The sequence below is a fragment of the Urocitellus parryii genome, chromosome 7, assembly GCF_045843805.1.
Source record: "Urocitellus parryii isolate mUroPar1 chromosome 7, mUroPar1.hap1, whole genome shotgun sequence".
Taxonomy (NCBI): domain Eukaryota; kingdom Metazoa; phylum Chordata; class Mammalia; order Rodentia; family Sciuridae; genus Urocitellus; species Urocitellus parryii.
This window is the reverse complement of record NC_135537.1, coordinates 146,082,629-146,103,920: the sequence shown is the minus strand read 5'-3', so window position 1 is coordinate 146,103,920 and position 21,292 is coordinate 146,082,629. Positions and strand designations below refer to the sequence as shown.

Genomic DNA, 21,292 nt, shown 5'->3' with positions numbered 1-21,292 from the left:
CATGGTGGTGCACACACCTGTAATCCCAGTGACTGGAGAGGCTGAGGCAGGAGGATCCCAAGTTCAAGGCCAACCTCAGCAACTTAGCAAGGCCCAAGTAACAGTGAGATCTTATCTTAAAAAATAAAAAAGGGACTGGGGATGTGGCTCAAGTGGTATCGTGCTCGCCTAGCATGCGAGAGGCACTGGGTTCGATTCTCAGCACCACATAAAAATAAAATAAAGATATTGTGTTCACCTGAAACTAAAAAATAAATATAAAAAAAATAAAATAAAAATAAAAAGGGCTGTAATGTAGATCAGTGGTAGCTTTACCTGAGTTTAAATCCCAATTCAAAAAAAAAAGGAATTTTAAATGGTATGCAATATTAATATAATACTAAAGGAAGATAAAATCATGAAACTATACAAAGCAGAATTCCAATTTTGTTAAATAGATATTTATAAGAATTTTTATATTTATATGGATAGAAACAGGACAGACACATACGGTGATGATAATAGTGGTTACTGAATGAGTAACAGGTATTTTTTTCTCATCCTTACATATTTCTATATTTCCCCAAGTTTCTCTAATAAGCCTCTTTTAAATTGGGATAAAATATACATAACATAAAACTTACTATTTTAAGTGTACTCTTCAGTAGTCATATTTGTATGTGTGTGTATATGTGTGTGGGGGGGGGGATGCTGGGGATCAAACCCAGGGCCTTGTGCATATGAGGCAAGAACTCTACCAACTGAGCTATATCCCCAGCCCACTCCAGTGCCATCTTTTATACTCACATTGTTGGGCAAATGCAATTATTCATCCACAGAAAGTTTTTCACCTGACAAAACCGAAACTTTTATATTCATTAAACAATGACTCCCTGTTGCCCCTTCCCTAGTCCCTCCAACCAACTTTCGACTTCCTGTCTATGAATTTGACTCCAGGAGGTACATCTTGTAACTGGATTCACATGGTATTTGCCCTTTTGCAACTGGCTTATTTCAATTAGTATAATGCCTTCATGGTTCCTCTGTGTTGTAGCATGTCACAGCTGACTTCCTTGTTAAGGTTGAATAATATTCCATGGCATGTGTTTGTCATATTTTGCTTCTCTAGTCATCTACAAGAGAGATTTTTTTTTAAGTGATACTAGAAATTGAACCCTGGGATGCTCTACCACTGAGCCAAATCCCCAGCCCTTTCTATTATTCTTTATTTTAAGAAAGGATCTTGCTACATTGCTGAAGCTGATCTCAAACTTGCAATTCTCCTGCCTCCACCTCCTGAGTTGCTGGGATTACAGGCGTACACCATCATGCTCTGTTGACACTTGTTTTTATTTTCCACCTTTTTGGTTACTGTAAATACTGTTGTTATGCCTCTCATGCTTTTATAATCAGAAAACACATATAAAAATAAAACCAGGGCCAAGCAACTTAGTAAGATCTTATTTTAAAAAATAAAAAGGGCGTGGAGGCAGATCTGTGACCCCAGCCATTCAAGATGCTGAGGCAGGAGAATTGCAAGTTCAAGGCCAGCCTCATCAATGTAGCAAGGCTTTAATTAATCAACTAAGAGAGATCCTGTCTCAAAATTTAAAAAAAATGAAAAGGACTGTGGATGTAGATCAGCGGTAAAGTGCCCTGGTTCAATCCCCAGTACCAATAAATAAATAGATAAATTAATAAATAACCAGGCCACCTCCACACACAGGAAATGCTCAGTCTGGTGACGGACTATCCCTTTGAAACCACTTAGACCAAAGAGAACATCTCCTACCTAGAACCAGGGCCTCTTCCTTCCCTCGATGCTCCCGCTTGTCCTCCCCAGACAGGGAGTCAATGATGGCCTGGAGCAGGTTGCAGACGGCCAGAGCCATCTCCTCGTTCTCCACAGACATGAGGCCACAGATCCGGTCTATGCCAACTGCGTGCAGAATCGCTGTGGCCTAGACCCCCAACAAGAACCACAGTCAGCTGCACCATCTGTCCTTCCCGGCTACCATGCACATGAGGGGGTGGGTAAGATCCACTCCCATCCCACTCCATGCCATAGGGAAACGAGCACAGGCAGCCACGCTTTCATGAGACTCACAGCCTGGGAAACCTCTTTCCAGAGGTTAAGAAGGGCACCCCCCAAAACAGCAGGCCCATACCACACAGGGATATAGAGCCCTTGCAACAAAGCAAGACCATATTGAGATGTGGTGTGAGTGTAAAATACACATTGGGTTCAAAGACAGTATTTAAAAGTCTGAACTAGCCTACCCTTGCCTTCAGCTCCTTCATTTGAATCACTCCTGATACCTTTGTTTTATGAAACCCTTTTCCAGCTCAATCGGAAAAGGCCTGAAACACTCTTTTGAAACAGGAACCATACAACCAAGGTTGGCTGACAGGAAAATGCTCTAGAATTTTTATCAGGTTCCCTTTATGCCAGTCATAGCCCTGGGCATGTGTCACCCTCCATGTCCCTGTACTGGCAGCCATCTGCCCTGGGCACACCAGTCCCAGAGTCCTCACCCTCGCTCGGTGGCCACTGCACATGCCTGACAGAGTCCGCACTGCAGCCAGCACCAGCTCAGGCCGCTTAGTGTCCAGGAGCTGCAGCAGCAGGGCCACTCCATTGTTCTGGAAGATCCTCTCAGCCCCTGCGTCCTCCCTGCCCAGCACAATGAGGTTGTTGGCAGCCTGAGGGAAGAAAGAGACAGGGAGGGTCAAGAGGAAGGGATGATTGCTGAGGCTTTGTTCAGGGGCCAAGTACAGGGCTTGGTGCCAGCAGTGGGTCTCAGAACATTGTATTCTCTTATAACCCTGCTCCTGGAAACACCACCCAAAAACAAAAGTCCAAAGAAGTCAGGGTAGGTTGTGGCTCAGTGGTAGAATGCCTGCCTAGCATGTGTGAGGCAATGGGTTCGATTCTCAGCACTGCATATAAATAAATGAATAAAATAAAGGTTCATCAACATCCAAAACAAAAAAAGTCAACGTAACCTGCATAAACGCCAACTTGAGAAATATATTGCAGCCATTAAAGTTATAGATAAGTTTTGGGAATATAGCTCAGTGGTCGAGCTATATTAGCATACACAAGGCCCTGTCTATGATGCCCAGCTCTAGAAGAGAGGGGACCCACAAAATGAAAACAAAAACCAATCTGGGCGTGATTGCACACACCTGTAATCCCAGTGAATCAGGAGGCAGAGGCAGGAGGATTTTGGCTTCAAAGTCAGCCTCAGCATCTCAGTGAGGCTCTAAGCAACTTAGCAAGACCCTGTATCTAAATAAAATACCTTTTTAAAAAGGGGCTGGGAATGTGGTTCAGGAGTTAAGCACCCTTAGGTTCAATCCCTAATACAAAAAAAAAAAAAAAAAAGGAACCAAAGCAAGAAAAACACTTAATAAAATTATAGATAAAAATGATTCCAAGGGCTGGGATTGTAGCTCAGAGCACTTGGCTGGCATGTGTGGGGCACTGGGTTTGGTCCTCAGCACCACATCAAAATTAAATAAATAAAAATGGGGGTATTGTGTCCATATGCAATTAAAAATATATATATATACATATTTTTTTTTTAAAAAAAGACTCCAAGCTGGTTGTGGTGATGCACACGTGTAATTCCAGTTACTCAAGAGGTCAAAGAGGATCACAAATTCAAGGCCAGCTTGCACATCTTAAAGAGACCCCCTCTCCAATAAAATAAAAAGATCCACAGATGTAACTCAGTGGTAGAGAACCCCTGAGTTCAATCTCCAATACAGGGGGGGGGGGGGAATATTTGCATATCATGTGGATACTCTGACTATAAAACTAACATCTCCCACCCCCAGGCACTGTCTATCAAGTTCTTGAATGTGGAACATTCAAATGTTCAATTTCTTTTTTCCAAAGGAGGAATAGAAGGGAACATGAAAAAAATACTGCACCACTTTTGGTTAAGATGTATCAGTACATATTTTTTTATTTTTATGTTTAGATGTTGATGAACCTCTATTTTATTCATTTATTTATATGTGGTGCTGAGAATTGAACCCAGAGCCTCACACATGCTAGGCAAGTGCTCTACCACAGAGCCACAAACCCAGCCTCCGTACCAGTACATATTTTAATGTTTCAGAATGACTTTCAATATTTCTAAATGAAATAAAATATCATTTGATTTTCTCATTGTTTCTCAGTTCTGAAATTACAGTGAGGCAAGTGAGGCATTACCCTTGGGTGCAAAATTTAAAGAGGCACCCCAAAGCTAGTAATCCAGGTAAATAATATGTTGTGTTATGTTCTTGAAAATCAAAATCAATGCCAAAAAAAAAAAAAAATCTCTGATGAATAAAATATCAGAATCTTAAAGACAGGATCTAACCCTGCTGCATGACTCTCCATACTGATTCACTCTGTTTAAGGCACTGTTTTCTAACGTGCTTGACTTTAGGCTAATTTTCCCCGTTCTTCAAGGACCAGCGCTCTCACTCCTTTACTACTGAACAGCCTTTAAGTGCAGAGATCCTGAGAAACCCAGCAGCCTGAGCCGCGGGTCCGAGAGCGCCCTCTGCTGACTGACTGGCACCGCCTGTCACTCACCTTTTCCAGCTTATCAGCATCACTGTTTTGGTCCAAGAGGATCTCAAACATGTTCTGTACCCTGGAGTCTGTGGAGAACTGAACGCGGAGCTGAAGAGAGAGGAGGTATTTATGAGGGAGGCAGAATTGGGTCACATTATTTCGATCTATTCGTCTCAGTAAATATTAGAATTTTACTCTGGAAATAAGCCAATCCCCAAAAACCAAAAGGCCAAATGTTTTCTCTGACATGCTGGTGCTAACTCAGAATAAAGGAACGGGGTGGGGAGGTGCGGGGGAGAGGAAGTATTCTGAATTAGACAAAGGGGAATGAAGGGAATGGAGGGGGAATGGGAAAAGGAAAGATAATAGAATGAATCGGACATTACTATCCTATGCGCATATATGATCACATGACCAATGTAATTCTACATCATGTACAATCAGAAGAATGAGAAGCTATACTCAGTATATGTACGTCAAAATACATTTTACCATCATGCGTAACTAATAAGAACAAATTTTAAAAAGTTTATTTTGGGCCCTGGCACATTCATTTATTCATTCAACAAAAGTTAACTGAATAACAACTGTGTGCCAGCCACTGTTCTAGAAGTTGGGGATACAATGATGAACAAAGTCTTTGCCCCTTAATGCTCACAATCTATTTCCATTCTTTAGCCCATTTGGTCATCATAATAGTCTTGGAAGAGAAGGAAACAACAGCCCAACTTTAGAATAAACAATTCCCTTAGATATTTAAATGCTAAGTGATCATAGTTTTTTTTAAAAGCTTCCATCTGGAGTTCAGAAGACCCTTGTTCTAGCCCTGGCTGTCTTGTGTCCTCAGACAGCATCACAATACGCACAGGTGCCCCTTGCTGTCTCCAGCTCAAAGCATGGAGGTAGGGCTGGCTCTGTCCTGAGGTCCTGCTTCCCTCGTACCCCAGGTTTAAGGGAAGAGGTAAGGGCTACCTTCTCCTGGATGCTGGTGTTGAGCCTCCTCAGCGTCTCCTGGAAGTTCTGGTTTCGTGGCTCAAGGGTGGCACAGCGCTGCACATCCTTGAAGGCCTGGTCCAACTTTCCCAGGTGCTCTAGTGCCTGGCATCGCCGATACAGAGCCTTGATGTCTGAGGAGTTGATGTCGATGGCTAGAGAGAGGAGAGGGCAGAGTCTCAGGACACCAGCTGCGGACCACTTCTTCCACCCCAGCCCCAAATGCAGAATCCTGTCTTCCTTGGAGGTTATCCACCCATGTGGACTATCTGTCCCATACCATCTTTTTGTTAGGGAGACAGTAAGATCCACAGAGTCTTAAGACTGGAAGAGAGCTTTAGAGTCATCTCACTCAGGTCTTGATGCTCCAGTCTCCTCAGGGTTCGTCTGATTGGCGGTTGCATATCTCCTGCAACTGGGAGCTCCCTCCTTCTCAAGACAGCCAGGCAGCTCTGTTAGAGAACCCTTCCCTCTTCCTACCCAAAATGTACTCCCTTTAACTTTGTCCTTTTATCCTAAGTCTGGCTCTGGAACCCCTGAGATGAAATCCAACACTGGTTCCTTGTGACAACCTTTAGGTGTTTGAAGGCAGCCTGTCTGTCCACCTGGGAGTTGCCTTCCTGGGGCTAAATATTGCTGCTTCCTTCAATTGTTTCCGGTTGGTTCCCTCTTTCCCTTTGTGCGTGTGAATGTATGTATGTTTGAGTGTATTACTGGAGATTGAATCCAGGGGTGCTCTACCCCTGAGCTACACCCCCAGATCTTTTTTTGTTTTCTTCTCTTTCTTTCTTTCTTTCTTTCTTTTTTTTTTTTTTTTTTGATACCAGGTAATGAACTCAGGTGCACTCGACCACTGAGCCACATCCCCAACCCTGTTTTGAATCATATTTAGAGACAGGGTCTCACTGAGTTGCTTTGTGCCTCAGCAATGGCTTTGAACTCGTAATCCTCCTGCCTCAGCCTCCCAAGCCGCTGGGATTACAGATGTGCGCAACCATGCCTGACTAGTTCTATCACTTCTGAACTCACTCTAGACTATCACTGTTTCTTCAAGGAAAAAAAAAAAAAAAGAAAAAAAAAAGTGTAACCAAATCAAAACCCAGTACAGACCATGCTGAGAGAGGCAGAGTCAGGGGTGGGAGGGACTCACCTCTTGAGGCATCTGAAGCTGCTTGGACGTAGCTCTCCTGAGAAATGGGGGAGGGGAAGGAGACAATTGATAGGGACCCAAGACAAAGACCACCAGAGAGTGTCCTGGCAGAGACAGAAGAAGGTTTGCTGGGCAGCCCCAGGTATGGGAAAGTGGACAGGGTTTGGCAGGATGCAGACTCGAATTTGAATCTGGATTCTGTGACCACCTGGGAGAGCTAGGACAAATTCATGAAGCCCCCTGAGTCCTGAGTTTCATGTCTGCAACGGGAGACGACAGCAACAGCTACCTCAGAGGGCTGTTCTCAAGTCTCCATGAAATTGCATCTGAGAAGCCCCTGGCGTTAGGCTGATCGTGAATTGGGTGAAAGTCTCTCTCCAGAGAATTGGGTTGGGCAGTTAGAGTTACCCTTCTCCACCCCGCGGTGTCCAGGTGAGATGGCCAATTCCTATCAGGAAAGGGACTATCCTCCAGCCCTGCCTCCCAGCCCCAAGACCCCCCAGCCCAGCTCCCACCCCAGACTCTGCACAGACCATCTTCAGGCCACAGGCTGCCCGATTCCGATAGAGCGTGGCCAGCAGAGACTTGTCCTTGGTCAGCTTCAGGGCCTGGCTGTAGCTCTTCGTCGCCGCCTTGTAATCCTGGCACTGGAAGTGCCGGTTCCCCTCCTCCTTCAGCTGTGCCGCTTCCACCTCGGCCATCTGTCTGGACAGGGGCAGCTCTATCTGGTCAGTCCCTCACTCCTGACCCAGGGCAGGGCTCTTGGCCTGAGGTCCAGGGCCCCAGGTCACCACCAGGGTGGAGGGCGGGCATTCTGCATGGAAGGGGCCTACCCGAGCACCCGCAAAATAATCACCCCTGAAGGACATTATAACATTTGCTCAGAGCCTGACCCCTTGAGAGGGTATCTGAGTCCCAGTGCCTCTCAGTCCAGTTGGGTGAAGCCAAGGGCTAAAGGCCTGCACCGTCATCTGCCAGCAGGCCTGAGTGTTCCCAGCACTCTCTCCCTGGAGTCTCCCGGGCAGCTCACCCTCTCAGCAGGCCACTTGCTCCTGGGATGCTGCTCTGGAGTTCTGCCCACCTCGGCCAACAGCTTCGGTCTGCCCCTCCCAGCCCTGACCCAGGAGACTTTATCACTCCAGCCAGTGGCTTCAGACCATATTTGGACACAGGGGCAGGTGTCCCTGGAGTCTGTCATTGATACTCAGGGTCCACCCCCTCCCCAGACTGGACAGTCATGACCACGTGGAGGTGCTGACTGTCCTCTGCCCCTTGAGCATCAGACTCAGGGGCAGTCCTGGGAGCCTCAGACACTCGTACCACAAAGAACAAGAGAAAGATCCAGAAAGGATGGGAACCCCCCAGCAGACCCCCTCCCCAGGCACAGCCGTAATGCCCCATCTCCACCTCCTTCCCAGATAAACATCCTCCCCCTCTCTACCACCGCCACTGCTATTTTGGGAGCAGAGTGACAGCTGAGGGGCTGATGGACTTGGACACAGAGCAGCTGCCCAGGTCCCTGACCAACTGGAGACTTCCAGAAATGCCTTTCTGGCGGGAGGGGGAGGGCAGACTGGAGGAAAGTTCCTTTTCCTCTTCCACTTTTACTTATTGCAACACCTCCACCTGGCTCTCCTGCGTTCACCTGTTGAAATGTCCTCGATTTGCAGAAAGAGGAGCCTGACCTACCAGCTAGGTGTCGTGTGCCCGGGTAACTATTTGGGTGTGAATGTTTTCACCCGTCCCTCCACTATGTCCTGGGAACATATTCAGCCTACCTCTCTGGTCAGATTGGGAGCTCCCTGAGGGCTCTGTTTCTTCCCCATGAGACTGAAATCAAGGGCCAGGGCTGGATCAGAATGCAAATTCCCTGAGACCAAGAACTATGACTCCCTCAGCCCAGGTCACAGGGAATTCTCCCAGGACAAGAGGAGGCTCCTCAGCAGAAGCAGGCTTCTGGAGACAAGCTGCATCCACCATCGCAGAGGGGGAGATCCTGGGGCTCAACTGTTATTCCTTCACTCGGGGAGGGCTGCCAAGGCAAATTTACTTAGATGTTCCCACTTGGACTGAGAATCTTTCTGCCCTCCCAAGCCCCCAAACTGGGGCTGAGCGCTCGCTTCTGGAGGGAAGGGACAGCAGCTCAAAAAGATTGCAAACCCCCCACCCAACCAGAGAGACAGGCAGAGTCACGTCCTCTGCATGGGCGAATGGGCATTGTCTGCCGGGCTGTGCTCTCACATCCCTATTCCACCCTCACCTCCCATAATTTTCCAACTTGCCCAAAAGACACTGAAGAAAAAAGATAGGTGGAATCACCCATGTCAGATCCTGCTCCTCATCCTGTGACCTTGGACACTTAGACACAGCTAAGTGTGCCTTGGACAGGCTCTACTTCCCTGCTAAACATGAGGCTCAACCCCACTCCATGGTTGATTTATTTTTTATTATTATTATTATTATTATTTGTGTGTGTGTGGTGGTGGGGATCAAACCCAAGGCCTTGTGCATTCGAGGAAAGCACTCTACCAACTGAGCTATATCCCCAGGCCCTGATTTTGGTTTTGTCCTCAGTTTTGTTTTTGTTGTGATAAAGGGTCTCACTGTGTTGCTCAGCTGGCTTAGAACTCCTGGGCTCCAGTGATCTTCCTGCTTCAGCCTCCCAAGTACAAGTGTGTGCCACTGCGCCCAGCTTAACATGTATTTGTTGAATGAACAAATGAATGGATGGATGAATCCCCTGCCTTCTTGGTATTCTAAGCCCTGGACCCCCTTTGTGGGGCAAACAATGAGGTAATACGATAAGGAGCTTGCCATTGGCAGAGAACTTTGGTTCTGTGATTTTAGGGCTAAGGGACCCTAAATTCAAATCCTGATCAGTAATTTATTCTTCAAGCATTTCCTATGTGCCAGGAACTGTGGATGGTAAGGGAAGCAGAGAACACTCACAAGGGCAAGGATTTGTGCCACTTATTCTCTTACATATTCCCAGTGTCTATAACAATGTGTGGTACATACTAAGTGCTCAGTGGTATTTATTAAATTAATTAGTGAAGTAATTCCATGGAACTCTGATTTCTTTCTCTTTATTTATTTATTTATTTATTGGTACTGGGGATTAACCCAGGGGTGCTCTACCACTAAACTACATCCCCAGCCCTTTTAATTTTTTTTGTTTTATTTTGAGACAGGGTCTTGCTAAGTTGCTAAGGCTGGCCTCAAACTTGTGATCCTTCTGCCTCGGTCTCCTGAGTTGTTAGGAGTACCCCACCATGTCCAGCTGGATCTGTGATTTCTAAATGTGAGGAATACTAAGATGTTTTCAAAAAACGCAAAACAGGCCAGGTTTGGCAGCTCACGCCCATAATCCCAGCAACTTAAGGTAGGAAAAGGTAGGAGGATCACAAGTTCAAAGCCAGTCTCAGCAATTTAGCAAGGCCCTGAGCAACTTAGCAAGACCCTGTCTTAAAATAAAACATAAAAAGGGCTGGGAATGCGGCTCAATAGTTAAGCACCCCTGGGTTCAATGCCTAATACCAAATAAATAAATAAAATAAAAATGCTAAACAGGGAACTATGATGTTTCAGAGAAGGTTTTCCTGAATAAGTGATAAATTAGTTTAATGCATGTAGAGTTCTAAGAACAAGGTCTGGCAGAGAATACATGCTCAATACATTTGCTGGATGGATAAATGATTGAATATTTAAGGCCAGACCTGAAGAATGAGGAACTGTCTCTGTATTAGTCTACTCAGACAGCCATAACAGAATACCACCATCTGGGAGGCCCAAACAGAAGACATTGATTTTTCTCACAGCTGTGGGCTTGAGAAGCCTATGTTCAAGGTGCCACCTGGGTTGGACTCTGGTGAGGCCTCTCTCCTCTGCTTGCAGACAGTCGTCTTCTTGGATTCTTTAGTGCTTCCATGTCCTCGAATGTTTGCGCAGGAAGAGACGGCGGCGCCCGATTTGCAGCGGCTGCTAGTGGGGAGAGGTGGAGAGACCAGGGATGGAGGGTAGAGTGCGTGTTCTGGACTCTCTTCTCTTCTTATAGGCACCAGTTCAATCTGACTCGGGCCCTGCCCTTATGACCTCACTTAACCTTTATTTCCTCCCTAGAGAGCCTATGTTTTTTGACACATGCATTTCAAAGGACACAATTCTGTCCATAATATTCACAGACAGGAAAAATAAAAATAACCTGCAACTACAAGAGCACTAGTACAGGAAGAGCCATGCTTTGGACAAGTTCAGAAACAAGACAGAAGGCTCTGATCTTAGAGGGGGGTGGCTGAGACAGTGAGGCTGTGTGGGCCATAAGGAGTGTGGTTCGTTCCTGCATGTAAGGGGAACATTGAAGGGTTTGGGATGAAGAGTCAGTAATAGAGCAGCTTTTTGGTTTGAAAGATGGCCCTGGCTGCAGCAGGGAAGGGATAGAGATGGGGAGGCAGGTCCAGAGGCTGTGGTGGTAGTCCACGCCGGAAGCAATGGTGAGCTGGGTACAGTGGTGCATTCCTATAATTCCAGCAGCTCAGGAAAATGAGGCAGCAGGATCGAAGGTTCAATGCCAGCCTCAGCAACTTAGAATCTGAGCAACTCAGCAAGACCCTGTCTATAAATAAATTATACAAAGGGCTGGGATATGGGTAGGGGTAAAGTGTTCAGGGGTTCAATCCTCAGTACCAAAAAAAGAAAGAAAGAAGTGAAGGTGTGTTACTCAGTGTGGCAGGGTGGCTGGAGTGAATAAGGTTGTGAGGCAGAAGTGACTTAGGAGTTTGAGACTGCCAGAGGAGCCAGGGACAGGAGAGTGGCTGGAGAAGACCCCAAGTGACCCAATAAGAGAGCTCATGTTCATTATTCTTTGCTTAGAAATGTAAGAGAAAAGGGATGTTGTGAAGATTAAATGAGTTATATATATAAAGCACTTTGAACAATGCCTGACACAGTGTTATCATTACTGTCATTATTATTGCTGTACAGCGCTGGTAACTGTAGATGGTTTGCGCCCCCATCCCCACCCCCCACCTCACCCCCCACCCCACCCCCAATTCTTTGCAGTGCTGGAGATCAAACTCGGGGCCTCATGGTGTGCGAGGCAGGTCACTCCACCACTGAGCTACATCCCAGCCCTTTTTATTTTTTATTTCGAGTATGGATCTAGCTAAGTGCCCAAGGCTAGCCCCTAACTGTCATCCTCCTGCCTCAGCCTTTCAAGTAGTTGGAATTATAGGTTTGCACCATCATGTCCAGCTGAGATTATTTGCTTTTGTGCTCATCAATTATTACTTGACTCCATCCATTTTTAAAAAGAATAATAGTTTCTGACTTCGTAAGCCACCCCTGCCAGGTGCGCTGACTGGAACTCAGCCCACTCAGCCTCTGCCGTTTTCTGTCTCTGTGATTTGGAGGTAAGTCACTAACTTCCCAACTCCTCGGTTTGCTCATTTATAAAATAGGGCAAGAATCCCTGTCGCGAAGAGTCTAAAAAGGTTGACTATACCCAGGAAGGCACCGCGGGGACAAATATGGAAAGGCTGTTGATCAGAGGAAGTCCAGAGCCCCGGCTAGGAAGGGCCCGACTCTTCTCCTCCGAACCCCAGAGGGCGCTGTGGCCGTCGGCGGCCACGCGCGGCACCGCGGCGGCGCTCTGTCCCTGCCGGAATCTTTCTCCTCCACGTGGGGACGCAGGATGGCGGCCGCAGTGGTGGTGGGTGTGCTCAGATGGGGCGGGGGCTCCGTGGCTCGGCGCCGGGCGGGGTCCCCGAGGCCGGTGGGAGGCCAAGCCGGGGCCAGCGATCGGGCTGCGAAGCTCACCGACACCCCGCTTGTTCGCGCAGGACGAGACGGCGGCGCCGGATGTGCAGCGGCTGCTAGTGCAGTTCCAGGATGAGGGCGGGCAGCTGCTGGGCTCCCCGTTCGACGTGCCCGTGGACATCACTCCCGACAAGCTGCAGCTGGTGTGCAACGCGCTGCTGGCGCAGGTGAGCGGCCCGGCTTCTCCTCCCCAGGGTGGGCCCAGTGGAGGACCAGGAGATCGAGGATCTGGGGTTCAGGGGCCCCTCCGCTAGCCGACAGTGGATGGCCTGCCTTGCGAGAGGCCCCACCCGCCTCCGCGTGAGGGCAGAAGGTGGGATCCGTGTGAAAGCGCTTTACCCCTTTCACATCGTGTTCACCTGCGCAGAGGCTGCATTTTGAACGCGTTGGGTGCCAAATCTCCTTGATTCCATGTCACAGTCCCTTTAAGAAGGGACATATTAATATCCCCAGGTGATAGATATGGAATTGGAATGCAAGTCTGAACCAGTGTTCAGACTCAAACCCAGTGTTCTTAACCTTTCAATCAGTGTTTATGAAGTGCTGCTCTCTGTTGGGGTGGGGTGGTGCCTAAAAATGCAGCTCTTGGCCCCTATCCCACTTACTAAACCAGACCAGGCAAACAGTCCGCATTTTAAATCAGCTTTTCAGATGCTTCTTAACACAGGTATAGACTAGTGGGATTGTTTGGAAGATACCAAATAATGCTATGAGGTGACCCTAACCCTGAATCTTGCTGTTCTTTTTGCAGAACACCAGATAACCTGAATTAATCACTAGCAATAGGACATTGAACTAATTATTTAGTTGCTCTGAGCCTATTTTTTTAATCCATCAAGTGAGGATAGTAATGTCATTTCCCAGGGTGGTTGTGATATGCAGATTATGTGAATGTCCTAAGATTGCTCTTCAAGGATTAAAACATCCTGCTCTATGGGGACTGATAGGGGTATCCCAAGCAGAGTGGCTGTAAAGAAGGCAACCTCACCTCCCACCGCTCACTGGGGAGTGTCCAGGACAGAGGTAGACCCTGTATGTCCTGCATAGTAGAGTTGCCCTTCACCATTGTTTTGCAGGAGGATCCCCTGCCCCTGGCTTTCTTTGTCCATGATGCTGAAATCACCTCCTCGCTGGGGAAGACACTGGAGTCCCAGGCAGTGGAGACAGAGAAGATCCTAGACATCATCTACCAGCCACAGGCCATCTTCAGGGTCCGAGCCGTGACCCGCTGCACCAGCTCCTTGGAGGGTCACAGTGAAGCAGTCATTTCTGTGGCCTTTAGCCCCACAGGAAAGTAAGGATAGCTGTAGAATTGTGGTTGGGGTCTGGGGATGCCGTCTCTAACTGGGGTGGGGAGAGTGCCCCAGAGTTAAGATTGGTGTTGCCTACCATAGACTTGAGCTCTGCACCCAGTTTGCAAGAAAGGGACTTCCCTATTGAGGTCTGTTTTCCAAGGGCTAAGGATACCTGCCTTGGAAGAGTCTTTCATGGACCTGATGTCAGAGCATGAGAGCTTCAGGTTCATCCCTTCTGAGCTATGTGACTTGAATGAGTCCCTTCACCTTTCTGAATTCATTTATTTCCCCTGAAACTGGGATTCATTTCTTCTCAGAGCCCTCTAAGGATATGAAAAGCTTCCAAAGCTAGTTACAGCCAGGTGTAATGGCTTATGCCTTTAATCCTAGCAATGTTGGAGGCTGAGGCAGGAAAATTGCACGTTCAAGGCCAGCCTCAGCAACTGAGACACTGCTCAAAATTTTAAAAAGGGCTTGGAATGTAGCTCAATAGTAGAATGCTCACCTAGCATGCTCAAGGCCCCGGGTTTGACCCCCAGCACTGGGAACGGGGGAAGAAAAGGCAGGTTATCACTGTGGTCCTTCCTATCAGGAAGGAGGTAAAGTGGCCTCCTGGGGTTTTCTCCCAAATGGCATCATTGCCATATTTCTCCTCCTCAGGGAGAGGAAGGAGTCCTATCCCAGATTTTGTTCACAAATGGTTGGATAGACAACAGAAATGCACATGTGCAGCATCTGGGGTGCACTGCCACAGTCAAGGGGCCTCTTCTCTTCCGCAGGTACTTGGCCAGTGGCTCCGGAGACACCACTGTGCGCTTCTGGGATCTCAGCACAGAGACACCACATTTCACATGCAAGGGTCAGTATATATGTAGCCACTTGGGGTCTTAAGGTGGCTGACTTTCCAGCTCTTTTTAGTTTGTGGGGAAGCTCAGAGCCAGTGCTAACCCCCCTACCATTTCTAGTTCCCTCTTCCTAGATAGAGACTGTGTCCTTGAGACTAGCCAGCCACTTAAAACAGGTAGAGACTGGACCAAAATCAACATGACCTTGTGGAGAGGAGCTGACTACCCCTTAGCAAGGAGAGCCTGGCTTAAATCCAACCTCTGCCATAGTTTTCTTAGACTTTAGCATACATCAGAATCACCTTCAGGGCTTGTCAAAATACAGATTGCTGAGTTTTTGTTTTGGTAGATCTGGGGTAAGGCCTGTGAATTTGCATTTCCAACAAGTTCCAGATGATGCTGGTGGTGCTAGTCTGGGAACCACACTAGGAGAGTGAGTGCTGTACCATATACTAGGATGATTTTATATGATTTTTATATGTTATATGCTAGGAATATACTGGGATGGTTTTATAGGTTGCAGGTCATGCTGCATGCCTAAGCTTCTGTCTTCACATCTGGAAAAGGATAATTCTTGTCTTGCTCCCTATATTAGAATTAAAAGGGATGTTGTGTGTGGAAACCCTTTATACCACGTGTCCCATAAGGAATTATTAGAAAGTGATGGTATGATATGCGCAGCAATATGCACAGCTCCAGCACTTGGGCTGCGTTCTCCCTCAGCCTAGGATCCTCGTCTCCCCTTTTCTTGGCATTGGTTTTTTGGGCAGTTGGTTTAGGAGTGCTTGCAGTGTGCTGTGCATTGTTAGGCACTGAGGATGAAGATGGATGTGGGCCCTCCTTTCTGTCTCCCTTGCTTTCTTAGGACACAGACACTGGGTCCTTAGCATATCCTGGTCCCCAGATGGCAAGAAGCTAGCCTCAGGCTGCAAGAATGGCCAGGTAGGTGGTGTCAAGATAACTAAGCAGCCAGGTGTGGTGAGGTAGTCCACACCTGTAATCCTAGCAGCTTTGGGAGACTGAGGCAGAAGTATCACAAGTTCAAGGCCAGCCTCAGCAACTTAGTGAGATCTTGCCTCAAAAAACAAAAAGGGCTGGGGATGTATCTCAGTAGTAAAGCACCCCTGGGTTAAATTTCCAGTACAAAAAAAAAAGAAAACAAAAACTAAGGACTTAGGGCCAGTTCAGAATAGGGTCCTGGGATTTTCAGGAAGGGTTAGGTGTAGGGGTAGTAAGTAACCAGGGGACCTTTGGGATAGGTTGGAAAGGATTATTCATTGAGTTTCTGTTCTTCAGATTCTCCTCTGGGACCCAAGCACAGGGAAGCAGGTGGGCAGGACCCTTGCCGGCCACAGCAAGTGGATTACGGGCTTGAGCTGGGAGCCCCTCCATGCGTAAGTGACACTAACTGAGCTGGGACAAATTAGCCAGGATCAAAGCTACCCCCTTTCCTGTTTGATGCAGAGACACTTTCCTGAAGGGTGTGATGGGCATCTGGACGTCAGTAACAGCTTGACAGGGGGTGGAGCCTCTAGATCTAGACCCACCTTGCCACTTGCAAGGAGTCTGCTCGTGGTTGGGCTTGGGAACTGTCTTGCAGAACAGCCAGATCTTGGGGTCAGGAAGCTATCAGGAGATTGTCCCTGGCCTTTGAGTTGGGAATGGGAGGTGCTATGGGCAGAACGGCATTGCCAGGTCAGAAATAAGAGCCCATTTCCCTTCCCCTTGGTAGGAACCCTGAGTGCCGCTACGTGGCCAGCAGCTCCAAGGATGGCAGTGTGCGGGTCTGGGACACAACTGCAGGCCGCTGTGAGCGAATCCTCACTGGGCACACGCAGTCAGTCACCTGTCTCCGGTGGGGAGGAGATGGGCTTCTGTACTCTGCTTCCCAGGACCGTACCATCAAAGTCTGGAGGGCCCATGATGTAAGAACTGAGAGGGTACAGAAGCCATTCTGGCAAATTTGGGGGCACACAGTGCTGGAACTGGGAGCACACTTGGCCTCAGCAAGTCCAGCGTTTCCTGAATGTGCTGAGAGTCCAGTCAGGAGGGTGCTGCTGCAACAAGGGGCCCTGAGGTTGGTGCTGCTTTATTATGGGGATTCCAGCACCTCCTTTCCCCCCATTAGCCTAGTCTAGCTCTGGAAAGTCCTTCTGTGGGAAGCCTGGTTAGCTTTTTAAAACCTACTGTATCCCAAAGCTATTTGACTGGAGCCCTTTTATTCTGGTGGACTTCTCTTCCATGAAACAGGCCAGTCCTCTCATTTCATATATAAACAGAAACTTGAGCCCATGGGTGGTTTGATTAAGATCATAGTAAATGGGTGCTGAAGTCTCAGGGTCCTGATTCCTATCCCATGCTGGTCTCTTGGGGCTGATCTTCCAAGGTAGAAGTGTGTTATATGTGTGTCTGATCCATCTCCCTCCACCCTAGGGTGTGCTGTGCCGGACTCTTCAAGGCCATGGCCACTGGGTGAATACCATGGCACTCAGCACTGACTATGCCCTGCGCACAGGAGCCTTTGAGCCTGCCGAGGCCACAGTTAATGCCCAAGACCTGCAGGGGTCCTGTGAGTGAGAGGAGGAGGGGAGAGGGCTGCCGGAGAAGGAGCCAGTTCTCCAGCATCATGGGGATGTTGCTGTTTGTACTGGATTTTCTAATCAGCCTTGCTCCCCATCTTCTTTCTCCTGTGGTACCTGGACACAGTGCAGGAGCTGAAGGAAAGGGCCCTGAGCCGGTACAACCTCGTGCGGGTGAGTGTGTGCCAGCCACGTGCTTCCCCAGCTCTGTGTATTTTTCTCAGCTGGTCACTGAAACACTCTCTCAGACACTAGGGCCTCTGTTCCCTTCTAGTCTCTTCTATCCCCAGTTCACAGAGTACCTATTCTGAAAAGTTGTTTTTTTGTTCATTTCTTTGAGATAAGGGCTCGCCAGGTTGCACAGGCCAGCTTTGAATTTGCAATCTTCCTGCTTCAGTCTCCGTTCTGGATAGCTGGGAATAGAACTGCACCACTGAAAACCTGTTCTTAATAATCCTCATTTGTGATCCTTAAATGTTTAATGACTGGGGATCATTTTATTTTGTGTGTGTGTGTTTAAGGGCCACATTCACATGGTCTAAGGTTCAAAGTTTATAAAAAGGTATTTTGTAAAACATCACTCATCTCTTGCACAGCCAACCATTCCTTATGGAAGTATCCATTGCTACCAGTGTCTTGTATCTGATTTATATATATATATACACACACACACACACACACACACACACACATACATACACACACACATATATGTGTGTGTGTGTGTGTATATATATATATATATTTAGTTGTAGGTGGACAAATACCTTCATGTGGTGCTAAGAATCGAACCCAGTGCCTCACACTGCGAGGCAACTGCTCTACTGCTGAGCCACAACCCCAGCCCGTTCCTCTTTTTAATATACCAATCTGTACCTGCTTTGTCATATAATTTTATATCATAGAAATGATTCCGTGAACATACAGGATTTCATTTTCCTTTTGGGTGAATTGACTTGCCTGGAGTCACGTGTGAACAAGTAGCCTCATTGCTCCTAGTTAGCCCTAGCCTGTGTCCCTGGTGTGTGCTGTCAGTGTCTGACCGTATCCAATATGGTGTACTTTCTGCCCCCCTCCCCAGGGCCAGGGCCCAGAGAGGCTGGTGTCTGGCTCAGACGACTTCACCTTATTCCTGTGGTCCCCAGCAGAGGACAAGAAGCCCCTCGCACGGATGACGGGACACCAAGCCCTCATCAACCAGGTGCTCTTTTCTCCTGACTCCCGCATTGTGGCCAGTGCCTCCTTCGACAAGTCCATCAAGCTGTGGGACGGCAGGACTGGCAGGTGAGTTGGGGGGCAGTGTGCCGCTGGACGCAGTGGCTATAGAAGGTGCTTGATGTTGCCTCAGCAATTGTCTAGATTTCTGTGTTTCTGCCTCTTTTTCAGTATTGTTACAAGGATCAATGAGATAGTATATTTGGGACCAGCACTAAGTAGGCACTAAAAATGCTAGATCCCTTCACATCAAAGTAAAGAAATGACCTTAGAGCTTGCCAGAGGGCCAAGGGTGTGGCAGCCCTCGAGAAAGTGGAACCCTAGGTAGGACTGTGGTGCAGTCGTTATGTTGCCCTCAAAGTGTGATACCTGGGCCAGTGGCATTGGCGTCTCCTGGGAGCATAATGGAAAATGCAGACTCATCAGGTGATACTGCTGCCAGTTAAAAGTGTCAGAAGCTGTAGTGTAAGGGGTTATAATGTCTTGGGGTTAATTAGGTCAGAGGCAAGGCAAAGACATGCATCAGGGACAGGAAAAAGGGGAACCCTTGTTGGGGCTGAAGGGAAACTGAGTGTCAGTTGTTGTGTATTTTCACACAACACCTCTGGGTAATAAGTTGTTTAATTCCTTTTTCAAATAAACTGAGTCTCAGGCCTAATGGCTTGTCCAAACTGTCACAGATAGACTATATTGACTTGAAAGTTCCAGGTGGGCCTGGCCCACAGTTACTCCAGGCCACCTGTCAGCGAGCAGCTGCTATGCTGGGGGATGTCAGGCAGATGGGCTAGGCAGGTGGCCACACTGATTCTAAGGCACTCGAAGCCATGCAGGTAGGAAGCCTGGCACCAGACACCCCAGAGCAATTCATTTAGGGAAGTTTTACAAAATAGTAATGACCGGCAATGATTAAAATGGCCTGGCACGGAGGCCAGGCAGCACAGTTCTGTAAAAATTCCCAGGTAATTCTAGCAGACAGCCAAGGCTGAGAACCACTGCTGTGGGAATGGGGGGCACTTCATACCTGTTTCATAATCTCCATCATTATCTTCCCTGGCCCAGGTACCTGGCTTCCCTGCGTGGCCATGTGGCTGCTGTTTATCAGATTGCATGGTCAGCTGACAGCCGCTTGCTGGTCAGTGGTAGCAGTGACAGCACCCTGAAGGTGTGGGACGTGAAGGCCCAGAAGCTGGCCACAGACCTGCCAGGCCATGCTGATGAGGTGGGCTGACACTGCAGGCAGGAGGGGGCTGGGATTGCACCCTAGCCCTTCTCCCCTCACCGTTCCACTGTCCTTCCCCTCCTCTTCATGTTTAGGTTTATGCTGTTGACTGGAGTCCAGATGGCCAGAGAGTGGCAAGTGGCGGGAAGGACAAGTGCCTCCGGATGTGAGTGTGGGGAGGTGGTGTTTGAGGTGTTCCTCTTACCCTTGAGTGGGTTAGTCCCTCTTTGCATTCTTTCCCTTGTGGCATGGCATTCTCAGGGACCATTCTGGTACTCAGAGTTTGCGGTGGTGTGTAAAGCCAGGTCCTCAGTGGGCACGTGGAGGGCTGCAGGACTTAGGGAATTTGTGAAGCCCTGACAGCACTCAGGCTGCTTTCTAGCAGTGTGTGCAGGTCGCCAGCACAAGGCACTCAATCTTTGTTAGAGTCCTGAGACCTGAGTGCAGATCCTGGTTCTGCTTTTTGGTGTGAAATCACAGGAAACTTAATCTGGTTCTTGGGAATTTTTGAACCTTCATAGAGGATCACGGAGGAGGACAAACACACTCTGACACTGAAGCACTTGCAAAGGATTGTCACTGGTAGTGGGCATCAGAGTCCAGGTCCCAGGTGGAGTCCTGGCTGAGGCAGGCAGGGGACACATAGCCTGGGTTTGCATGGCTAGAGGAGGTACAGTGCCAGGTTTTGATGACTCTCAGGTCATCAAAAGATCATCCCGGGCTGGGGTTGTGGTTCAGTGGTAGAGCGCTCGCCTCACACATGCAAGGCCCTGGGTTTGATCCTAGCACCACATACAAATAATAAAGTTTAAAAAAAAAAAAAAAAAGATCATCCCCCACAGTGGGCTCCTGGGATTGTGCAGAGGCATCCCAGCCTGATTCCTTCTCTTCCCCACAGATGGAGGAGATGAAGTCTCACAGTTCTGACTCCCACCTGAACTTGGCTTCTGCCTGCTGCCTGCCCTGCCAGAGAACAAAGACCAGGATGGGAGTGCACACCCCCTCCTCACCAGCAGAGGCCTCCTGTCCTTGACAGACCCTGGTGGGGTCTCCCCACGGGTCCTTTGCCTGCTCTAGGCACTCTTAGGTCCCTTGCTGGTGCTGGCAGCAGTGGAGAGGCCAGGCTGTATATGAGGCCTCCGTTGTTACCCCCGCCTCTTTTTCCAAGTGTCAGCTATGTTCAGGGTCAGACCCCAGATTCTATGGCCAAATAAATAATTTATATATTGTGTGTTCAGGTTACAGTTCCTTGTCCTAGAATCCTAGGGCTCAGCCGTGAACCGTGCTAAATCTCTGACCCCCTTCCTTGTTCTGGGTGATAGCAAAACCATTCTGACCAGGAATTGCCCCTCCTCTCCCCCATGCATAAGGGAGAGGCCAGTGTGACCGTGGCCAGAGGACAGGTTAAAGCAGTGCTGTCCATGGCAGGCACTGGCCACATGTGTCTGTGTGCACTGGCCAGGGTAGAGTACAGCTAGAAAACAGATGCCTCTTGCTTCTCCTGCAGCAATTGTGTTCTGTGCCTCAGAAGGCCATGGGCAAGCGGGAGGACTCCCTCTCTGACAGGGTGGCAGTGGGGCCATACTGTGAACACTCTTAACATTTGTGGGCATGGGTGTTAGGATGA

General features: G+C 48.3%; 2 protein-coding genes and 1 non-coding gene across 7 annotated transcripts in view; 1 reads left to right on the top strand and 2 right to left on the bottom strand.

Annotated features, from left to right (window-relative positions):
• Positions 1-7,835, bottom strand: part of Unc45b (unc-45 myosin chaperone B) — a 44,267-nt gene extending 36,432 nt beyond the window's left edge. For 3 of the 4 annotated variants that reach the window (XM_077800751.1, XM_077800750.1, XM_077800747.1), the window contains exons 1-7: positions 7,729-7,835; positions 7,232-7,403; positions 6,699-6,735; positions 5,528-5,703; positions 4,574-4,663; positions 2,515-2,682; positions 1,772-1,940 (exon numbers count right to left, since the gene is read on the bottom strand). In XM_077800751.1, coding sequence (XP_077656877.1) covers positions 1,772-1,940; positions 2,515-2,682; positions 4,574-4,663; positions 5,528-5,703; positions 6,699-6,735; positions 7,232-7,399 — 808 coding nt within the window. In that variant the 5' untranslated portion in view covers positions 7,400-7,403; positions 7,729-7,835. The remainder of the gene's footprint in view (positions 1-1,771; positions 1,941-2,514; positions 2,683-4,573; positions 4,664-5,527; positions 5,704-6,698; positions 6,736-7,231; positions 7,404-7,728) is intronic. The other variant, XM_077800748.1, reaches the window with a different exon arrangement.
• On the bottom strand, positions 683-755 carry Trnam-cau (transfer RNA methionine (anticodon CAU)). Its single transcript has one exon. It is a non-coding gene; the product is annotated as a tRNA-Met (tRNA).
• Positions 7,836-8,290: 455 nt separating the features above from the next.
• Nle1 (notchless homolog 1) lies at positions 8,291-20,894 on the top strand. 2 transcript variants are annotated; one of them, XM_026411887.2, is made up of 14 exons: positions 8,291-8,409; positions 12,155-12,405; positions 12,536-12,679; positions 13,589-13,806; positions 14,587-14,666; positions 15,518-15,594; positions 15,949-16,046; positions 16,385-16,577; positions 17,086-17,221; positions 17,359-17,405; positions 18,313-18,515; positions 19,506-19,665; positions 19,761-19,831; positions 20,564-20,894. In XM_026411887.2, the coding sequence occupies exons 2-14, from the start codon at positions 12,388-12,390 to the stop codon at positions 20,574-20,576; spliced, it is 1,458 nt and encodes a 485-aa protein (XP_026267672.2). In that variant the 5' UTR covers positions 8,291-8,409; positions 12,155-12,387; the 3' UTR covers positions 20,577-20,894. The 2 variants fall into 2 exon arrangements, with proteins under 2 accessions (XP_026267672.2, XP_077656807.1); XM_077800681.1 differs by having other exon boundaries at positions 8,291-8,421.
• The last annotated feature ends 398 nt before the right edge of the window (positions 20,895-21,292 follow it).